General features: G+C 41.1%; 2 protein-coding genes and 1 long non-coding RNA gene across 8 annotated transcripts in view; 1 reads left to right on the top strand and 2 right to left on the bottom strand.

The window, feature by feature from the left end:
* Nucleotides 1–5,821, top strand: part of LOC115227468 (transmembrane protein 242-like) — a 29,831-nt gene extending 24,010 nt beyond the window's left edge. The window contains exon 5 of one of the 2 annotated variants that reach the window (XM_036500706.1): nucleotides 5,664–5,821. The gene's annotated coding sequence lies outside the window, so the exon portion shown is untranslated. Of the gene's footprint in view, nucleotides 1–1,903; nucleotides 2,602–5,663 lie in introns of those variants that run through there. The other variant, XM_036500707.1, reaches the window with a different exon arrangement.
* Nucleotides 5,008–9,665, bottom strand: LOC115232322. Its single transcript, XR_003883627.2, has 2 exons — nucleotides 9,459–9,665; nucleotides 5,008–5,681 (listed from the first exon to the last, which is right to left on the bottom strand). It is a non-coding gene; the product is annotated as an uncharacterized LOC115232322 (long non-coding RNA).
* A 1,272-nt stretch (nucleotides 9,666–10,937) lies between these two features.
* Nucleotides 10,938–16,711, bottom strand: part of LOC115227454 (X-linked retinitis pigmentosa GTPase regulator) — a 45,197-nt gene continuing 39,423 nt past the window's right edge. The window contains exons 17-18 of one of the 5 annotated variants that reach the window (XM_036500699.1): nucleotides 15,185–15,418; nucleotides 10,938–11,596 (exon numbers count right to left, since the gene is read on the bottom strand). In XM_036500699.1, coding sequence (XP_036356592.1) covers nucleotides 11,502–11,596; nucleotides 15,185–15,418 — 329 coding nt within the window. In that variant the 3' untranslated portion in view covers nucleotides 10,938–11,501. Of the gene's footprint in view, nucleotides 11,597–14,530; nucleotides 15,419–16,711 lie in introns of those variants that run through there. The other 4 variants (XM_036500700.1, XM_029798285.2, XM_036500698.1 and 1 more) reach the window with 4 other exon arrangements.

The raw sequence follows: 16,711 nt of genomic DNA, 5'->3' as shown, positions 1-16,711 counted from the left end.
GCGCATATGTCCTAACTCCAAAATGCCATAAAATTTCTTAAAACTGAACTTTTGGTCGACTTTGTTTTGTGTGTGTTAGCTCAGACATTTCTTGTTTTCAGAATTTACAACAAAACATTTGGAGACCATTGGCTTTTTTTTTTATTTATTGAAATGCCCAGCCCTGAGTCCACTCTTCATCACAAGCTCCCTTGGGTTTTGAAATTTCAACATCAGCCAAAGAGACTTCATCATTTCAAACACACTCAAGTCATTAACAATCATTGATCTTTTCTTTAGACATGAGCCGATTGATTTGTATCGTGTGTATCTCTCCTTTGAAAATAGGATTTTAGCAGCAAAACATTTATTCCATTTATCAGCAACAAAATCACCACCACGACCACCACCACCATCATCATTTAATGTCTGTTTTCCATACTGGCATGGGTTGGATGGATTGGTAAGAGCTGCACCAGGCTCCAATAATCTGCTTTGAAATCGTCTCTACACCTGGATGCCCTTCCCAATGCCAACCACTTTATGGATTTGCTGCTTTTCACATGGCACCAGCAGTTTCAAGATTTGTTAAATGGTGGAGATACTTAAATGGTGTTCCTGTGTTAATTATTGGAGGATACTCAGAGCGTTTCTGTGTTGATTTTTTTTAACAGGAACTTGAAGGAAAGTTTTACCATTTTTAGAAATCAAAACTATGAAGACTAACTATTTGGTAAGTTGCTGAAAGATTGGCAGAGCCATTAGTGTTAACGTGGCAGCCCAATTATTCCAAGTTCAAATCCTTTCACAGTCAGCCTTGCTTTTCACCCTTCCTGAATCAATAAAGTAGCAGCTTATTCATATACAGGGTGTCCACAAAAATACTCTCTGATTTCACGAGGTTATGATATTTAAACTAATCTCTCTATATATAAATGGCAGTTTGTCTGTCAGGTTGTACCCTCACCCTGACCACGGCTTTCAACCGATTCTGATGAAACTTGACACACATAGCTCAATGTCATAATTCAAAACTAACGCAGCGAAAATTTTGAAAAGTTCCCCCAGTTCTGAAAAAAATCGATAAATTCGACATGGGGGTTGAGAATCAGAAACATAAACCACAGACTGTCTAGGGGACGCAACTCGGCCTTTTTAACTCTCAACTCCATCAATATCCAGCTACTTGAAGCTATTCCTGGTGATGTCCACGTCTACAAATCTATTGATAGGACAGCAGACCCCGCCGAGCTTGCCGATTATCCTGTTGAATTCCTGAATTCACTTGAACCGCCAGGCCTGCCACCACACATCCTGAAGTTAAAAGTTGGTGCACCCATTATGCTCATCAGGAATTTAGTTCCACCTAAACAGTGCAACGGCACACGTCTGGTTGTGAAACATTTGCCACCATATTTAATAACGGCCACAATACTTACCGGTTGTGGGAAGGGAGAGGACATCTTCATTCCACGCATGCACCTTCAACCGTCGGGCGCTGACCTACCAATCCACTTCAGGCGTTCTCAGTTTCCTGTTAAACTCTGCTTCGCAATGTCCATCAATAAATCCCAAGGCCAAACGCTACAAGTTGCTGGGTTACAGTTGGGCGAACAGTGCTTCGCCCACGATCAACTCTACGTGGGCTGTTCATGCGTTGGGAGGCGCAATGATGTTTTCATGTTTTCGCCCAAAGGGACAGCTAGGAACATCGTATACACAGAAGTATTCGAGTGAAGAGAAGACATTGCAACCTACACATGCGCCTTCGTTCCCTAGAGGGAAAGGACTAGATTGGGATTAGTCGTTGCCTACTAGGGGCTCTTACATACCCGGGCAACGCCGGGCTATGCTGCTAGTTGAAATATATTGATAAATATGTTGTGAACCAATTCTTTAAAAGCAGTTATTTAATTTTTTTCGGGTGATTTAGACATCTTTAACCAGAAAATTACAAGATTACAAGGAAATCTAAAAATGGCCATCACCCCACAGCAACACAGCTGGTGTGTACTGGAATTCGCAAGATCAGTGTTGTGGCCATGCAATGTGCTTTCAGACTCAAATGTCATACAATTCCACCTACACCCATTCCATTCGGAAATGGTACAATGATTTTAGTCAGAAAGGGTGTATCTGTGATCAGAGAAAGGGACATTCTGGCCGACCATCAATCTCAGAAGACGTTATTGATCAAGTTAGAAGAAAATTTGTGCACAGCCCCAAAAAGTCAATATGAAAAGCTAGTTGAGAGTTACACCTCCCCAAGGGCACAGTTTGCAAGATCCCACACAAACACCTAAAGTTTCACTCGTACAAGCTGCACTTAGTCCAAAACTCCACTCGAAAGATAATGGAATGCAATTTGAATTTTGTGAGAATATCCATCAATTAATGGAAGATAATGATAACCTTCTGTGATGAGGTGTTATTTCACATGACCAGCAAAGTCAACAGGCATAACGTGCGGATATGGAGGGCTTGAATATCCCCATGCTACCCAGGAAATTGAGTGAGACTCACTAAGAGTTAATATGTTTTGTGCCGTATCAGAGAGGACAGTGTATGGCCTTCTTCTTTTAATGAGGAACTGTTACTGGTCAAAGTTACGTGGAGATGCTGACCAACTGGATGTTTCCACAACTAAGTGATGGCTACCATTTCCAGCAAGATGGTGCTCCACCACATTGGCATCTCATCGTCAGGAGATTTCTCACTGAGCACTTGCCAAACAGACGGATTGGTCGTGCTGGACAAGATGATCAGGTGTTCTGCAAATGGCCTGCGAGGTCAGCAGATCTAACTGTTTGTGACTTCTTTCTTTGTGGGTACATGAAGAGCACAGTTTATGTGCAACCCCTACCTGCAACCCTGGTGGAGCTGAAAATTTTGATCAGTGAGGCAGTTGGCATGGTAACTCCAGATATGCTGCTGAGTGTCTGGACCATCACACTGATGCTTTCCGAGCAACCAGACGGGTGCTCATTGAGTACCTTTAATGCTACCCTCCACCACACGAAACTGAACGAAATCCTGCATCTGAAGCTAACAACTGTGAAAGATTATTACAATAGATTTACATGTTATATCTGTTTAAAATCAGGGAGTGTTTTTCTGGACCCCCTGTGTATTGGTGTCTCTTGAACTTGGAGAATAACCAAGAAGCCTGATGGAATCTTCTTTGTGTTGGTTGTGCTTTAAGGACAGATGAGGGTGTAAACTCCCAAAACCACGCTATTTTTTCCTGGAGCAGGGAAACCCAGCTCACTCCTCCGCCCCGTTTTATTAGATTAATGAAACATAAAAATAGAACCATGTCACACCAATCCTATGATTGTCAAGATGTGTCCCTGTTCCTCATTGAGGTCTTCTACAAGAAGTTCGTAGAAGACCTGAATATCAACAAAAACTGAAAGTGTTGGCAAAGTGCTAGAGATGCGTGTCTTTCGAAGGCCAACCTCCTAACAACTTGGTGATATCAGATTGTCTTTGGTAATTACCAAAGACGTATTTTATGTTGATGGATGCAGAGGAAATTACATTTCACTAAAAAGCATTGTTAAATAATTGTCATTTTTATTTCTTGTTTAACATTTTTACAGATATTGTATGTTAATATAGTGTACAGCTATTTACAAATATAATCCAGTGGTGATGGACAGAAATGGACGGAGAACTCTGAAGGACAACAAAAGGAAGAGATTGAAACATTTCAAAGATTGTTCTAACTCATTAAGATAATAATAATAATATAATAATAATAATAATAATAATAATAATCCTTTCTGTTATAGGCACTAGGCCTGAAATTTTGGGGGAGGGGGCCAGTTGATTACATTGACCCCAGTGTTTCACTGGTACTTAATTTATCAACCACGAAAGGATGAAAGGCAAAGTCAACCTCAGTGGAATTTGAACTCAGAATGTGCATATAGATGAAATGCTGCTAAGCATTTTGCTCAGTGTGGTAACAATTCTGCTAGCTCAGTATTAATAATGGTTTCAAATTTTGGCAGAAGGGCAGCTATTTTGGGGGAGGGGATGTAAAAAAATATAAGAATTCCATTGTTATGGGAGGAAGTCAGCAGAGGCCAGCATTCGTTGACCTGATGCCAAAAGGACAGAACACAGACAAAACAGCACGTGTTTAGCAGAGAAATAAAATCAGCCTCAGTGGAATTTGAACTCAGAACATTGTTAGCAACAAAAACTGTATTAATTCCAAAGGGCAATCTTTATATCCAACTTAATGTGGATGTTGTGTTAGAACATGTAATACTGTGTTATTTTGCCTTGAGAGAATCTCTCCTTTGGACAGATACTGCACAAAAGCACATTGTGATCAATTATTTTTTAATAAACCCTCAGGCTATTTTCCACATCAAAGTCTGAAAAGACATGAAAATTCTGTATATCATTGGTGGTGTGATTTGGCTGATATACAGCTATTAGATATCTGCCACTGATGAGACCAGGTAGGTTGAAATCACATGATCTGGCAGTTCTGTCACCCGTAGCAGATGATTCTCATCTGCCAATGAGATGAATACAAGTGTTTTTAGGCACCATGAGTCCCTGTGAGATCCTCTCAAGTTAAATAAAATCAGTATTCAGCATTCTAACAAAGCAGCCACATTAAGTTGGATATAAAGATTGCCTTTGTTGGATGCTTTTCTGATCTGGCTGATCCCTGCAATGGTTGTTTAAAGTTTTTGATACAAGGCCAACAATTTTAGGAGGACCGACTATTTGACTTGATACATTATTTTATTGACCCCCCCCCCCCCAAAAAAAAAACAATAAAAGGGAAAGTTGACCTTGATGGAATTTAAGCTCCAAACATTAAGAACTGGAAGAAATACTGTTTGCAGCATTTTGCCAGACGTGTCAGACAATTCTTGCAGCATTTTGCCAGATGTATCAGACAATTCTTGCAGCTTATCACCTTACAATAATAATAATAGTCGTTTGTGATTGTTAATTAACACTATTCTGTGATAGAAGGTAGGACCCCCCCCCCCCCACTTCATGCTGATATTCCACTATTTCCTTTCAAACTTTCTGTAATTGCTGTTGGATGTTTTTGTTGCTTCCAGTTCTTCAATTGTCATCATCATCATTTAATGTCCCTTTTTCCATGCTGGCATGGGTTGGACAGTTTGACAAGAACTGGTAAGGTCAGCAGCCACACCAGGTCCCATTGTCTGTTTTGTCATGGTTTCTACAGCCAGATGTCCTTCCTAATGCCAACCACTTTACAGAATGGGCTGAATGTTTTCTACGTGGCACCAGCACCATGGCCGTTCCAATTGGTTATATCAACTCCACTGTTTGTCTGGTGTCTATTTTAGCAATGTTGGAATAAGGAAGGTCTAAAGTTAACTTGCACACAATTTGAACCTATCACCTGAAGGTTTATAGCCAAATCCCATCCAGTATTTTATCTGGCACTCTACTAATTCTGCCAATACATCTGAGAAGTCTTTGGGGGCCAGAATCTCTTGAAGACTTTGTAAAAGATGTCAATCTCTACAACAGGGAGACAAAATGTTACAAGGCAATAATTTAGAATTAGAAAAAAGTTATGTACACAACTAAAAGTAGTCCTTTAAAATATTTTACAATTTGCATGTTTGTTGTTGTTGTTGGTGGTGGTGCTGTTCCCTGGAACCTTCTTTTCACAGGATCAAACACGTCCGGGACTGGTGAAAAATAAAGAGACAGATACAATTATGGTCAGGTTTTGAATAAATTCAAAATGATTTAACGACAGAAACTGGACACAAGAAAAAAACAAAAATGAATTAATTTTTAAACTGGAAATATTATTTATTCATATAATCCTGTAAACAAAGTCAACCTTAGCAGAATTTGAACTCCAAATGTAAAGACAGACGAAATGCTGCTAACAATTCTGCCAGCTCACTGCCTTATATAAGAAGAATAATATTGGAATAAGGAAGGTCTAAAGTTAACTTGCACACAATTTGAACCTACTACCTGAAGGTTTATAGCTAAATCCCATCCAGTATTTTGTCTGGCACTCTACTAATCCTGCCAATATATCTGAAAATTTTCACCAACAATTTTTCGAAAATTTTCACCGAAAATATTACCCAAAAATTTTCACCAACAATTTATCGAAAATTTTACCCAAAGAGGACTTGAAGTAGCAATTCACAGGTCACGAGTTCAAATCTTGTGCAAGTGTTTCATTTATGGAACTGTCAGAAGTAGATACCAGCTCATTGCGGACTGGAACCTGACGCTGGCTTCTTGGATACTTGCATCTTCCCATTAGAGACACTCACACTAGAGATGATCAGAGAAGCAACTGCCTCATGTCCAACTAATGAGCTAAACTGAAAGTGGTGACGTAACTGCTTAATTAAAGCTACAATAACGAGTCAAGGAAACAGAAATACTTTTTGGAGCAGTTTCTACAAGACAGGGGAGGTAACTCCAAATATTTACAAAAAACATTAAACACCAGGTTTAATTAAAATTAAAAAATTAATGGGATGAGGGAAATACTAATAGGGATATCGATATTAACAGATGCAGTAAATAATGATGAATGAGGCTGCTCTCAGTAATTAGTGAAGTTTGCTGGATGATTCCTGGAGTCAATAAGTCCTGTAGTTTTTAAAACTGTGTTAGACCATTATAAAATGGACAGACATTGCATTCAGACGTTTGTAATGAACGAAATGAAGAGAATATAATGTGGGGGGGGGGACGAGGCAAATAGTCGAGTGTTTTACATTAGCAAAAAGTTTTCAATGTTGTCGATAAAGTTTCTCTCTTTCAATGTCAAACGTCAGAAACATTAGGTTCTTTAACACTTTTTACTGTAAGTCAACAGACTTGAGTCTCTTTCTTAATAAAATCGCTTCCTCTAAAGTTTATATGCCCACACACACACACACACAGAGTTTTCAACAGCATCAGAATTGACAGCAGTAGTGTAAGGCTCAGGTGAGGTATTACAGGCAAATTACCAATTCTTATGAGATGAAATGGTAGCATTTCAATCAAGGAGAGAGATTCATCACAAAACAAATAAAAGAATTTTCATTAACCAAAAAAAAAAAAAATGCCATGCAGAGAGGAGTTTGGACATTTGTCTTAAATGCAGAGAGGAGTTTGGACATTTGTCTTAAATGCAGAGAGGAGTTTGGACATTTGTCTTAAATGCAGAGAGGAGTTTGGACATTTGTCTTAAATGCAGAGAGGAGTTTGGACATTTGTCTTAAATGCAGAGAGGAGTTTGGACATTTGTCTTAAATGCAGAGAGGAGTTTGGACATTTGTCTTAAATGCAGAGAGGAGTTTGGACATTTGTCTTAAATGCAGAGAGGATTTGGACATTTGTCTTAATGTAGAGAGGAGTTTGGACATTTGTCTTAAATGCAGGAGGAGTTTGGACATTTGTCTTAAATGCAGAGAGGAGTTTGGACATTTGTCTTAAATGCAGAGAGGAGTTTGGACATTTGTCTTAAATGCAGAGAGGAGTTTGGACATTTGTCTTAAATGTAGAGAGGAGTTTGGACATTTGTCTTAAATGCAGGGAGGAGTTTGGACATTTGTCTTAAATGCAGGAGGAGTTGGACATTTGTCTTAAATGCAGAGAGGAGTTTGGACATTTGTCTTAAATGCAGAGAGGAGTTTGGACATTTGTCTTAAATGCAGAGAGGAGTTTGGACATTTGTCTTAAATGCAGAGAGGAGTTTGGACATTTGTCTTAAATGCAGAGAGGAGTTTGGACATTTGTCTTAAATGCAGAGAGGAGTTTGGACATTTGTCTTAAATGTAGAGAGGAGTTTGGACATTTGTCTTAAATGCAGAGAGGAGTTTGGACATTTGTCTTAAATGCAGAGAGGAGTTTGGACATTTGTCTTAAATGCAGAGATTAGTTTGGACATTTGTCTTAAATGTAGAGAGGAGTTTGGACATTTGTCTTAAATGCAGGGAGGAGTTTGGACATTTGTCTTAAATGCAGAGAGGAGTTTGGACATTTGTCTTAAATGCAGAGAGGAGTTTGGACATTTGTCTTAAATGTAGAGAGGAGTTTGGACATTTGTCTTAAATGCAGGGAGGAGTTTGGACATTTGTCTTAAATGCAGGGAGGAGTTTGGACATTTGTCTTAAATGCAGAGAGGAGTTTGGACATTTGTCTTAAATGCAGAGAGGTGTTTGGACATTTGTCTTAAATGGTTGCTGTTTCAGGAGACAAAATTTCTAAGTTTAAAGTTAATTTTTTTTAGTAAACAACTTGGATGGATTACATTTAAAAAAAAACAACCTTATTTTACAAGTGGAGTCTCAGAGAAATATAAGGGTATAAATGATGTTGAGTTTATTGGTGATATTGATTTTACCATTCCTGGAGATAAAGATGGTAAAATATACCTGAGAAGAATTTGAGAAAGGAAACAGAATTTCTGCTGATGCTAGCGCCGCAATGACTGGCTTCTGTGCCGGTGGCATGTAAAAAGCACCAACCGATCGTGGCCACTGCAAGCCTCCCTTGCCACCTGTGCTGGTGGCACGTAAAAAGCATCAACTACATTTACGGAGTGGTTGGCGTTAGGAAGGGCATCCAGCTGTAGAAACACTGCCAGATCAGACTGGAGCCTTGCGCAGCCTCCTGGCTTCCCAGACCCCGGTTGAACCGTCCAACCCGTGCTAGCACGGAAAACGGATGTTAAACGATGATGATGATGATTCTAACACTTCTGCTGGGTTTCTAGCAGCAAATTCCAAGATGGATGTGTAGCATCTTGGCAGGTGCCACGTTAAAGGCACCCAGTACACTGTGTAAAGTGGTTGGCATTAGGAAGGTCATCCAGTTGTAGAAACCATGCCAGAACAGACAGTGGGAGCCTGGTGCAACTCTCCACTTCCTGTCAAAGTGTCCAACCCATGACAGCATGGAAAACAGACATTAAATGATGTGTGTGACTATCACATCATGTTCAGACAAAGAAACACATACACGATGACATGGCCATGTGGTACAATATTTACTTTCTAACCATGTGGTCTTGGGTTCAGCACAGAATGTGGCACCTTCAACAAGTATTTTGTTATAGCCATAGGTCAACCAAAGCCTTGGCAGTGAATTCAGTAGACAGAAAATAAATGAAATCCATTGTATATATACATATGTGTGTGTGTGTGTGTGTGTGTCCTTGTTTTAACATCATGTGATGAATGTAATCAAGCATCCGCATGGTGTGGGGTTCGTTATCATTTTATTGTGTGGGAAACCTGTCTAGCCATGGGGAACTTTAAGCTTGCTTGGAAACTGGTGAGGGTTGGCAAAGTAAGAGCATCCAGCCACAGAAAATCCCTCTCAATATATTTCATCCAACCCATGAACGAATGGAAAAGTGGAGGTTAAATGATTTACTTTCCTCCCTTCTCTTCTCTTCTGTATTGGTTGAGCAAACTTGATACAAAATCAGTTTCACTTACATTTTTATCTTTCTCCTCATTTTCCAAAATAGTTTCACTTTCTTCCTTTTCTTTCTTTTTATCTTCTTCACTTTTTTCATCTTTAGCATCTTCCTGTAACAAATTTACAAAAGCAAGGATGTAACTCCACTCAGACTACAGTAGCCACCACATCTAAATGGTGATTAAATTTTAGCAAATTTTGGCCTCCGTGCCGGTGGCATATAAAAAGCACCATCCGTCCGTGGCCGTTTGCCAGCCCCGTCTGGCACCTGTGCGGGTGGCACGTAAAAAGCACCCACTACACTCACGGAGTGGTTGGCATTAGGAAGGGCATCCAGCTGTAGAAACACTGCCAGATCGGACTGGGCCTGATGCAGCCTCCTGGCTTCCCAGACCCCAGTTGAACCGTCCAACCCATGCCAGCATGGAAAGCGGACGCTAAATGATGATGATGATGAGGATTGGGCCCATGCTGGTACCACATTAAAAGCACCAATGCTGGCGTTATGTTAAAAGGGATGATGCTGGTCCCACATAAAAAGCATCCAGTACACTTTGAAAAGCAGTTGACATTAGGAAGGGCATCCAACTGTAGAAACCAAGCTAAAACAGACAATTGGAGCCTTGCATGGCCCCTAGTCTTACCAACTTCCGTCAAAGTGTCCAACCCATGCCAGCATGGAAAAAAGAAGGTTAAATAACGATGCAGAGAAAAGGTTTCACATTTCCCACAACAGCCCTATTCTCCTCCATATTTGACTGAAACCGAAGAAGCTGAGAGAAGTAGAGCTGACAAAGAGCCCCTCCTCTCGAAAAAGTATCTCCCCTTCTGCGAAAAACCTTTTGTTCTAGAATAAAATCCAAAACTGAAGAAGGAATCTGGGAACAGTGAGTGTGGCACCCTTTTGTCATTTCACAGCAACTAAACTTAAAACCTGGAAACTTTTATTCCGAACGTTTTGTACAAAACTCCTCTTGACGTTTTGGGAGAGGTCAAAGTCCAAAAAGTCATATCACCATGACCACCACCACTGACATCATCATTATCTGCCATAGAATTAGTAATCTCTGAGAAGCAAGTTTCTTGTCGTAAGAGTGTCACAACTATACAAAAGAACAAGTTGGAAAACTATTTTCACTGAGAGCAGAGAGAAGTAATGTTACCAGGGATGCCTTCTGCATAAAGAAAATATAGTTAAGTGTGGCTAACATACTTAATTCTACAAAGAAAAAAAAAAGGATGTTCTAAGTTGTTCTAAGATCTGTTAGATCTTAGAACAACTGAGAGAACATAATTTCAGTTTGTGAAAATAATTCATTGATTAAACAATTTAAAATTACATTGGAAAATTTTGCAGACACACCTGACTTCTCTCTTTTGTGTCATATGATAAAATTGTCATTAACACTAATGATTTTTCGTTACAGATTTAATTTTAATTGATTAATTTTTAATCAATTGTTGACTTAGCTGGGAGTAAAGCCAAGAGAAAAATATAGTCATAACTAAGATTTGAACTCAGGACTGCCAGTTAACAATACAATCAAATGACGAAGCATCTACATGGTTGTTCAACCTGTTTGAAATAGCAGTCAAAATCTCTCACATGGAAGGATGTATTGGATTCTCTAGAATGATGGGATGGTTGTGGTTGGACTGTCTTTGATCAAGGCTGACCTAGCACTAAACAACAGCACAATATACTGCTTTGATTTCCAATGGTTAGCTGTACCACCACTGTGGCACCTATTTACAATAGAGTGGACTGAGCCAACATTGTTAATTAAAAACACAATGTGTGTGTGTGTGTGGGGAGGGGCTGATGAGAACCTGGGATCTTTTAGTTTAACACTCAACTATCAGTTGTATAAATCAACACTCCCACCTGTTGCCCTGCTGTCATTCATAAGTCAACACCCATCATTTCACTCACCTTGCTGTCATTCATAAAACAACACCCCACCACCACTCACATTGTTGTCACTCATTAGTCAACACTCCATCACTCACCCAGCTTGTCACTCATAATTCAACACCCATCACTCACCCTGCTACTAATTTCATAGAGCAAAAATATAATACTTTACCTTTTTGCCATCTTTCTCTTTTTCCTTCTCCTCCTCTTCCACCTCCTCCTCCTCCTCTTCAACAGAATCTAAAATATAAATATTAAAATCATCAACACTTTGTAATCAAAGCAAGTCTTTGATGTTGGTTCAATTCCCAAGAGTGACATAGGAATCATGGGGAATGCATTAGTGGAATAAACTGCCCATCATATTGGTCAGAAGTTCAAATCCTACAACTGCCATTGATGTCTCCCTCAAACAACCTCTACGTGATCCCTCAAACTGCTAAAAATAGCAGCTAAATCTCAGTCAGCTTCATGGGGGTTTGGCTGTTATTTCGTTAAATAAGGAACATACACACTAGATAATGTAGCCCTGCAAATCCCTTATAAAAAATGTAAAAGGCATGGTTGAATTGCCTTCAGTGAGAGGTCTGCTAGATAAGGGTTGACTAACAACGGAAAAACATCCATTTACCATAATAGAAGTAAGATAAGTGAAAGAGAGTTGCAGAAAGAGAAGAACACATCAAAGAAATATTATTTGGTAATTTTGAAGATGGAAAGTGAAATCGAAGCTAAATGATAAAGCTGTTGTTGAGATATGATGCAATATGTATCATCATCAGCATCATTTAACGTCCGTTTTCCATGCTAGCATGGGTTGGACGGTTCGACCGGGGTCTGGGAAGCCAGGAGGCTGCACCAGGCTCCAGTCTGATCAGGCAGTGTTTCTACAGCTGGATGCCCTTCCTAACCCCAAACCACTCCATGAGTGTAGTGGGTGTTTTTTACATGCCACCAGCACAGTATGTATTGCACCCCCCCTCCAACATAGATTAGTTATTAGTGACTTTAGACTTGAGGCCAGAAGGATGCCAAAAAGCAGACCAATCTGGAAAAGGACTTGAAAGCTTAGGGACTCTTCACATGGTCAGAGATTTCAGGATATGCGTACTGAGAAATTTGATGATAGGGAGGAGGAGCTACAGTCTTGTGACAAAGAACGCAGCTGGGAATTCCTGCGAGACAGCTTGCTGAGTGCCACAGACTAAATCTGTGGCTGGTGCCAAGTCCCTTCCAGACCTAAGGTAACATGGTGGTGGAACAATGCTGTAGACATGGCCATTAGAGCAAAGAAACAGGCTTGGAATGCCTGGAAGAGCAGGGGTAGGAGGAGAATGTATCAGATAGCCAGAAGGGAAGCTAGGAGACAGGTATATATTAGCAAAGGAAGAAGCAGTTTACCAATGTTCAGGGATGTGAGGACCAAAGAACTGAAGTATTTCAGATTGCAAGACATTGTGTGAGAGAAAATCATAATGTCAGAGGAGAGAAATGTGTCCACATGGATGATGGTGCACTTGCATTTAATGATTCTGCAAAGAAAGAGACTTGGAGATGCCATTATGAAAGACTGCTGAATGTGGAGAATGAAAGGGAGGAGGAGAATCTGCCAAAGGCTGACCCAATTGAGGGACCAGCTATCCAAATCAACAGTACCCAGGGAGATAAAGCAATTAGGGATATGAAGACAGGGAAAGCCCCCAGCCCATCAGGAAACACTGCTGGGATGTTTAAAATATCGGGCGGTGTGGGTTATGATCTTGTCACCCACATCGTAAATCAGGGGTTCATGAAGGAGCCATATCCAATGACTAGTGCAGCAGCACCATAGTCAACTGCTATAAGGGAAAAGGTGATGCTTTAGATAGAAATATGTACAGGGGTATCAAAATATTGGATCAGGTGATGAAAGTTACAGAGAGAGTCATAGCCCAACTAATTAGGGAGAGAGTTAGCCTAGATGAGATGCAGTTTGGTTTTGTGCCAGGGAGAAGCACCACTGATGCTATATTTCTGGTAAGGCATCTGTAGGAGAAATACCTAACCAAAGATAAACCTTTGTATTTGGCTTTTGTTGACATGGAGAAAGCCAATCCCTTATCTGGTGGTCAATGTGGAAACTGGGGATAGATGAGTGGTTGATAAGAGCTGTACAAGCTCTGTACAGGGATGCTGTCAGTAAGGTGAGGGTTGGCAAAGATAATGGTGAAGAATTCTGAGTAGAAGTAGGAGTTCACCAAGGATCAGTCCTCAGCCCCCTCTTATTCATTATAGTCCTCCAGGTAATAACAGGAATTCAAGACAGGCTACCCCTGGGAGCTCCTCTATGCTGATGACTTTGCTCTAATAGCTGAGTCACTGCCAGAACTGGAGATGAAGTTTAGGGTGTGGAAGCAAAGTCTAGAATTGAACAGTCTTAGAGTTAACCTAGCCAAAACCAAAGTCTTAGTAAGTAGGAAAGCTGTCAAATCACAACCCACTTCAGGTAGATGGCCCTGCTCGGTCAATAGAAAAGGCATGGGTAGAAACTACATACGATGTACCTGGTGTAAGCTATGGACACATAAAAGGTGCAGCAATATCAAAAGAAGATAGTTTTTGTGTGTGGCAGATGCACAGGGGCAATAAACATTGAAGATGTACAGAAAAGAGATTCCATTACATGCCAGAGGGAGAAACTAGAAGTAGTTAATAGTTTCCGATACTTAGGTGACTAAGTCTGTTGTGGGAGGTGTTTGCTCTGAGAATGTAGCAGCTAGAATAAGAATAGCCTGGGCAAAGTTCAGGGAGCTTCTACCTCTGCTGGTAACTAAGGGCCTCTCACTCGGAATGAAAGGTAGACTGTATGATGCCATAGTACAAGGCAGTGAAACATGGGCCATGACTGGTGAGGACATGCGTAGGCTTGAAAGAAATGAAGCTAGTGTGATCCACTGGATGCGTAATGTCAGTGTGCACACACGATAGAGTGTAAGTGCCCTGAGAGAAAAATTAGGCATAAGAAGCATCAAATGTGGTGTACAAGAGAAGAGGACAGCTGTGTGAGGATGTGCCACTCCCTAACTGTGGAAGGGACCTGTGGAAGAGGTAGACCCAGGAAGACATGGGATGAGGTGGTGAAGCATGACCTTTGAACACTGGGCCTCACAGAAGCAATGACAAGAGACCAGGACCTTTGGAGATATGCTGTGATTGAGAAGATTTGAGCAGTTGTTGACCGGCCCCTTCTAAATCTTATGAAGAGGTAGATCAAGCATAGGTACAATTCTATTAAGCAGAAGTTTGTTATAAACTTTGGCTGCAATTGGGATCAGAGTAATGCCTCTACAGTTTGCTGCACTTGTTAGATCACCCTTTTCTTGGTGGGGATAGGGGACGATTCGACCCTTCAAGCAAGCTGATGGAGACATGATGTGCATATGTGTCGTTGCAGAAACCTAGTAAGGTTTCATGAGATATATCAAAAACCTCTTAGTTGAGAGAGAGAGAGTAGAACGGAGGGAGGTGGCCATGTGCCAGGCGAGAGGTTGGAGTAAAAAGGGGGACAGGGACAGCCGTCTTACAACAGAGGAGACATTGGGCTTCCCCAGTAGGACAGACAGACAGACGGTACATGGCATTCATACACCTACAAACAAGCAATGAATCCTGAAAGCCAGGTAATCGAGGGAGGCTGCGAGACAAGCAAACAATTCACATTCAGAGTTGCAAAGACTCTATAATTGTTAGACACAATTGTTAAGAACATCAGGATGTGGCCACCACTGCCCAAACTAGGGAGCTGCCATTCAACCTCAACAACACCACTATTTAACCAAAACAATTCACCATTTTTCGGAGGGTTCTGCTTCTTCCCAGATTTTCCCTTCACTTTTTCTTCCCCTTTCTCTTTGTCTTCATCACTTTTAATCTCTTTCTTCTTGCTTTCTTTCTTCTTTCTTGGAGATTCTTTCTTTTCTTCACTTTCTTTTTCTGTGTTTTTACCTTCTTTATTTTCACTTTCATCCTCTACGTCTGAAACCACTTTCTTCTTCCCAAAAATATTTAAAATTCCTTTTTTACCTAAAACAATAAATCATAAACCAAATATAAAATTTATGTCACTTTTAGAAACACCAATTCTAGAAAACACTGGAAGAATGCACCAAATTCATCATAAAGTTGTGACTGAATTTTAGTGTTGTCACTTTCCCTCCAGGGTCTTGTCATAAACATTATTTCCATTTGGCAACGTTGGCAGGATCTGGATTGAAGCATCTTGATGTCACCAACCATCCCCTGCTTCCAACGAAAGTAACATTTCCTCATGGCCAGGAATGTCTTTCAAGTCAACAACAGTTAAGACGATACTACATACACACACACACCACCACCACCACCACCACTACCATCAGCATTGGCATCATCTTCAGTGGAGACGCAATGGCCCAGGTTAGGGCAGCGGACTCGTGGTTTCGATTTCCAGACCGGGCGTTGTGTGTGTTTATTGAGCGAAAACACTTAAAGCTCCACGAGGTTCCGGCAGGGGGTGGGAGCAACCCCTGTTGTACTCTTTCGCTCCAACTTTCTCTCACTCTTTCTTCCTCTTTCTTGTCCCTGACTTCCTCCGCAGCTGCTGAGCCTGGATGCGCATTCATCCATCCGTCAGTGCTCTCGGTGTCGGGGGTTGACCTGCATTCTCTTCTGCGGGTCTTACAAATAGCAAAGGACCACGTTTCGGACTTCTCCCACTAAAGGGACGAAGACCGCTTCACTCAACAAACAAACACTCAGCATCGGCATCATCTTTATCATCATTTAACGTCCATCTTCCATGCTGGCATGGGCTGGACGGTTTGACAGGAGCTGAACCAGAGTCCACTGCCCTGCTCTGGCATGGCTTCTACAACTGGATGCCCTTCCTCGTGCCAACCGCTTTGCAGTGTGTGCTTTGCATGTAGCACTGGCACAGGTGCCTTTTATGTGCAACTGGCACCAGTGGAGTCACCAAGTAACTTGCAAGACAATGACCCCTTAGTTGAGAGAAGGAATGAAAGCAAGGGAAGTGGTTGGGTCTTAGTATGGGAGAGATATTAGACCACCCCTGAAGAAGGAAGGCTGGGAGAGAGAGAGAAATAGGTGGTGCTGGAGATGTATTGGGGTGTACTCACAGGGGACAGTGGGGGAGGGAGCATAAATAATACAGAGGGGTGTTTCGTGAGAGTGTAAGGGGATGTGTTTAGGGATGGGAAGACATGAAAGTAGAGAATTGTCATTGATTAATATAACATGTCTGCTTAAAATACAAGCATCCCTCACTTAACCCCCACCCCCCACTCTACCCCTTTCTCTCAAACATATTCACTTTATAACCAC

This window comes from Octopus sinensis, linkage group LG2 (genome assembly GCF_006345805.1).
Source record: "Octopus sinensis linkage group LG2, ASM634580v1, whole genome shotgun sequence".
NCBI classification, from domain to species: Eukaryota; Metazoa; Mollusca; class Cephalopoda; order Octopoda; family Octopodidae; genus Octopus; species Octopus sinensis.
This window is presented reverse-complemented; position numbering and strand designations above follow the sequence as displayed.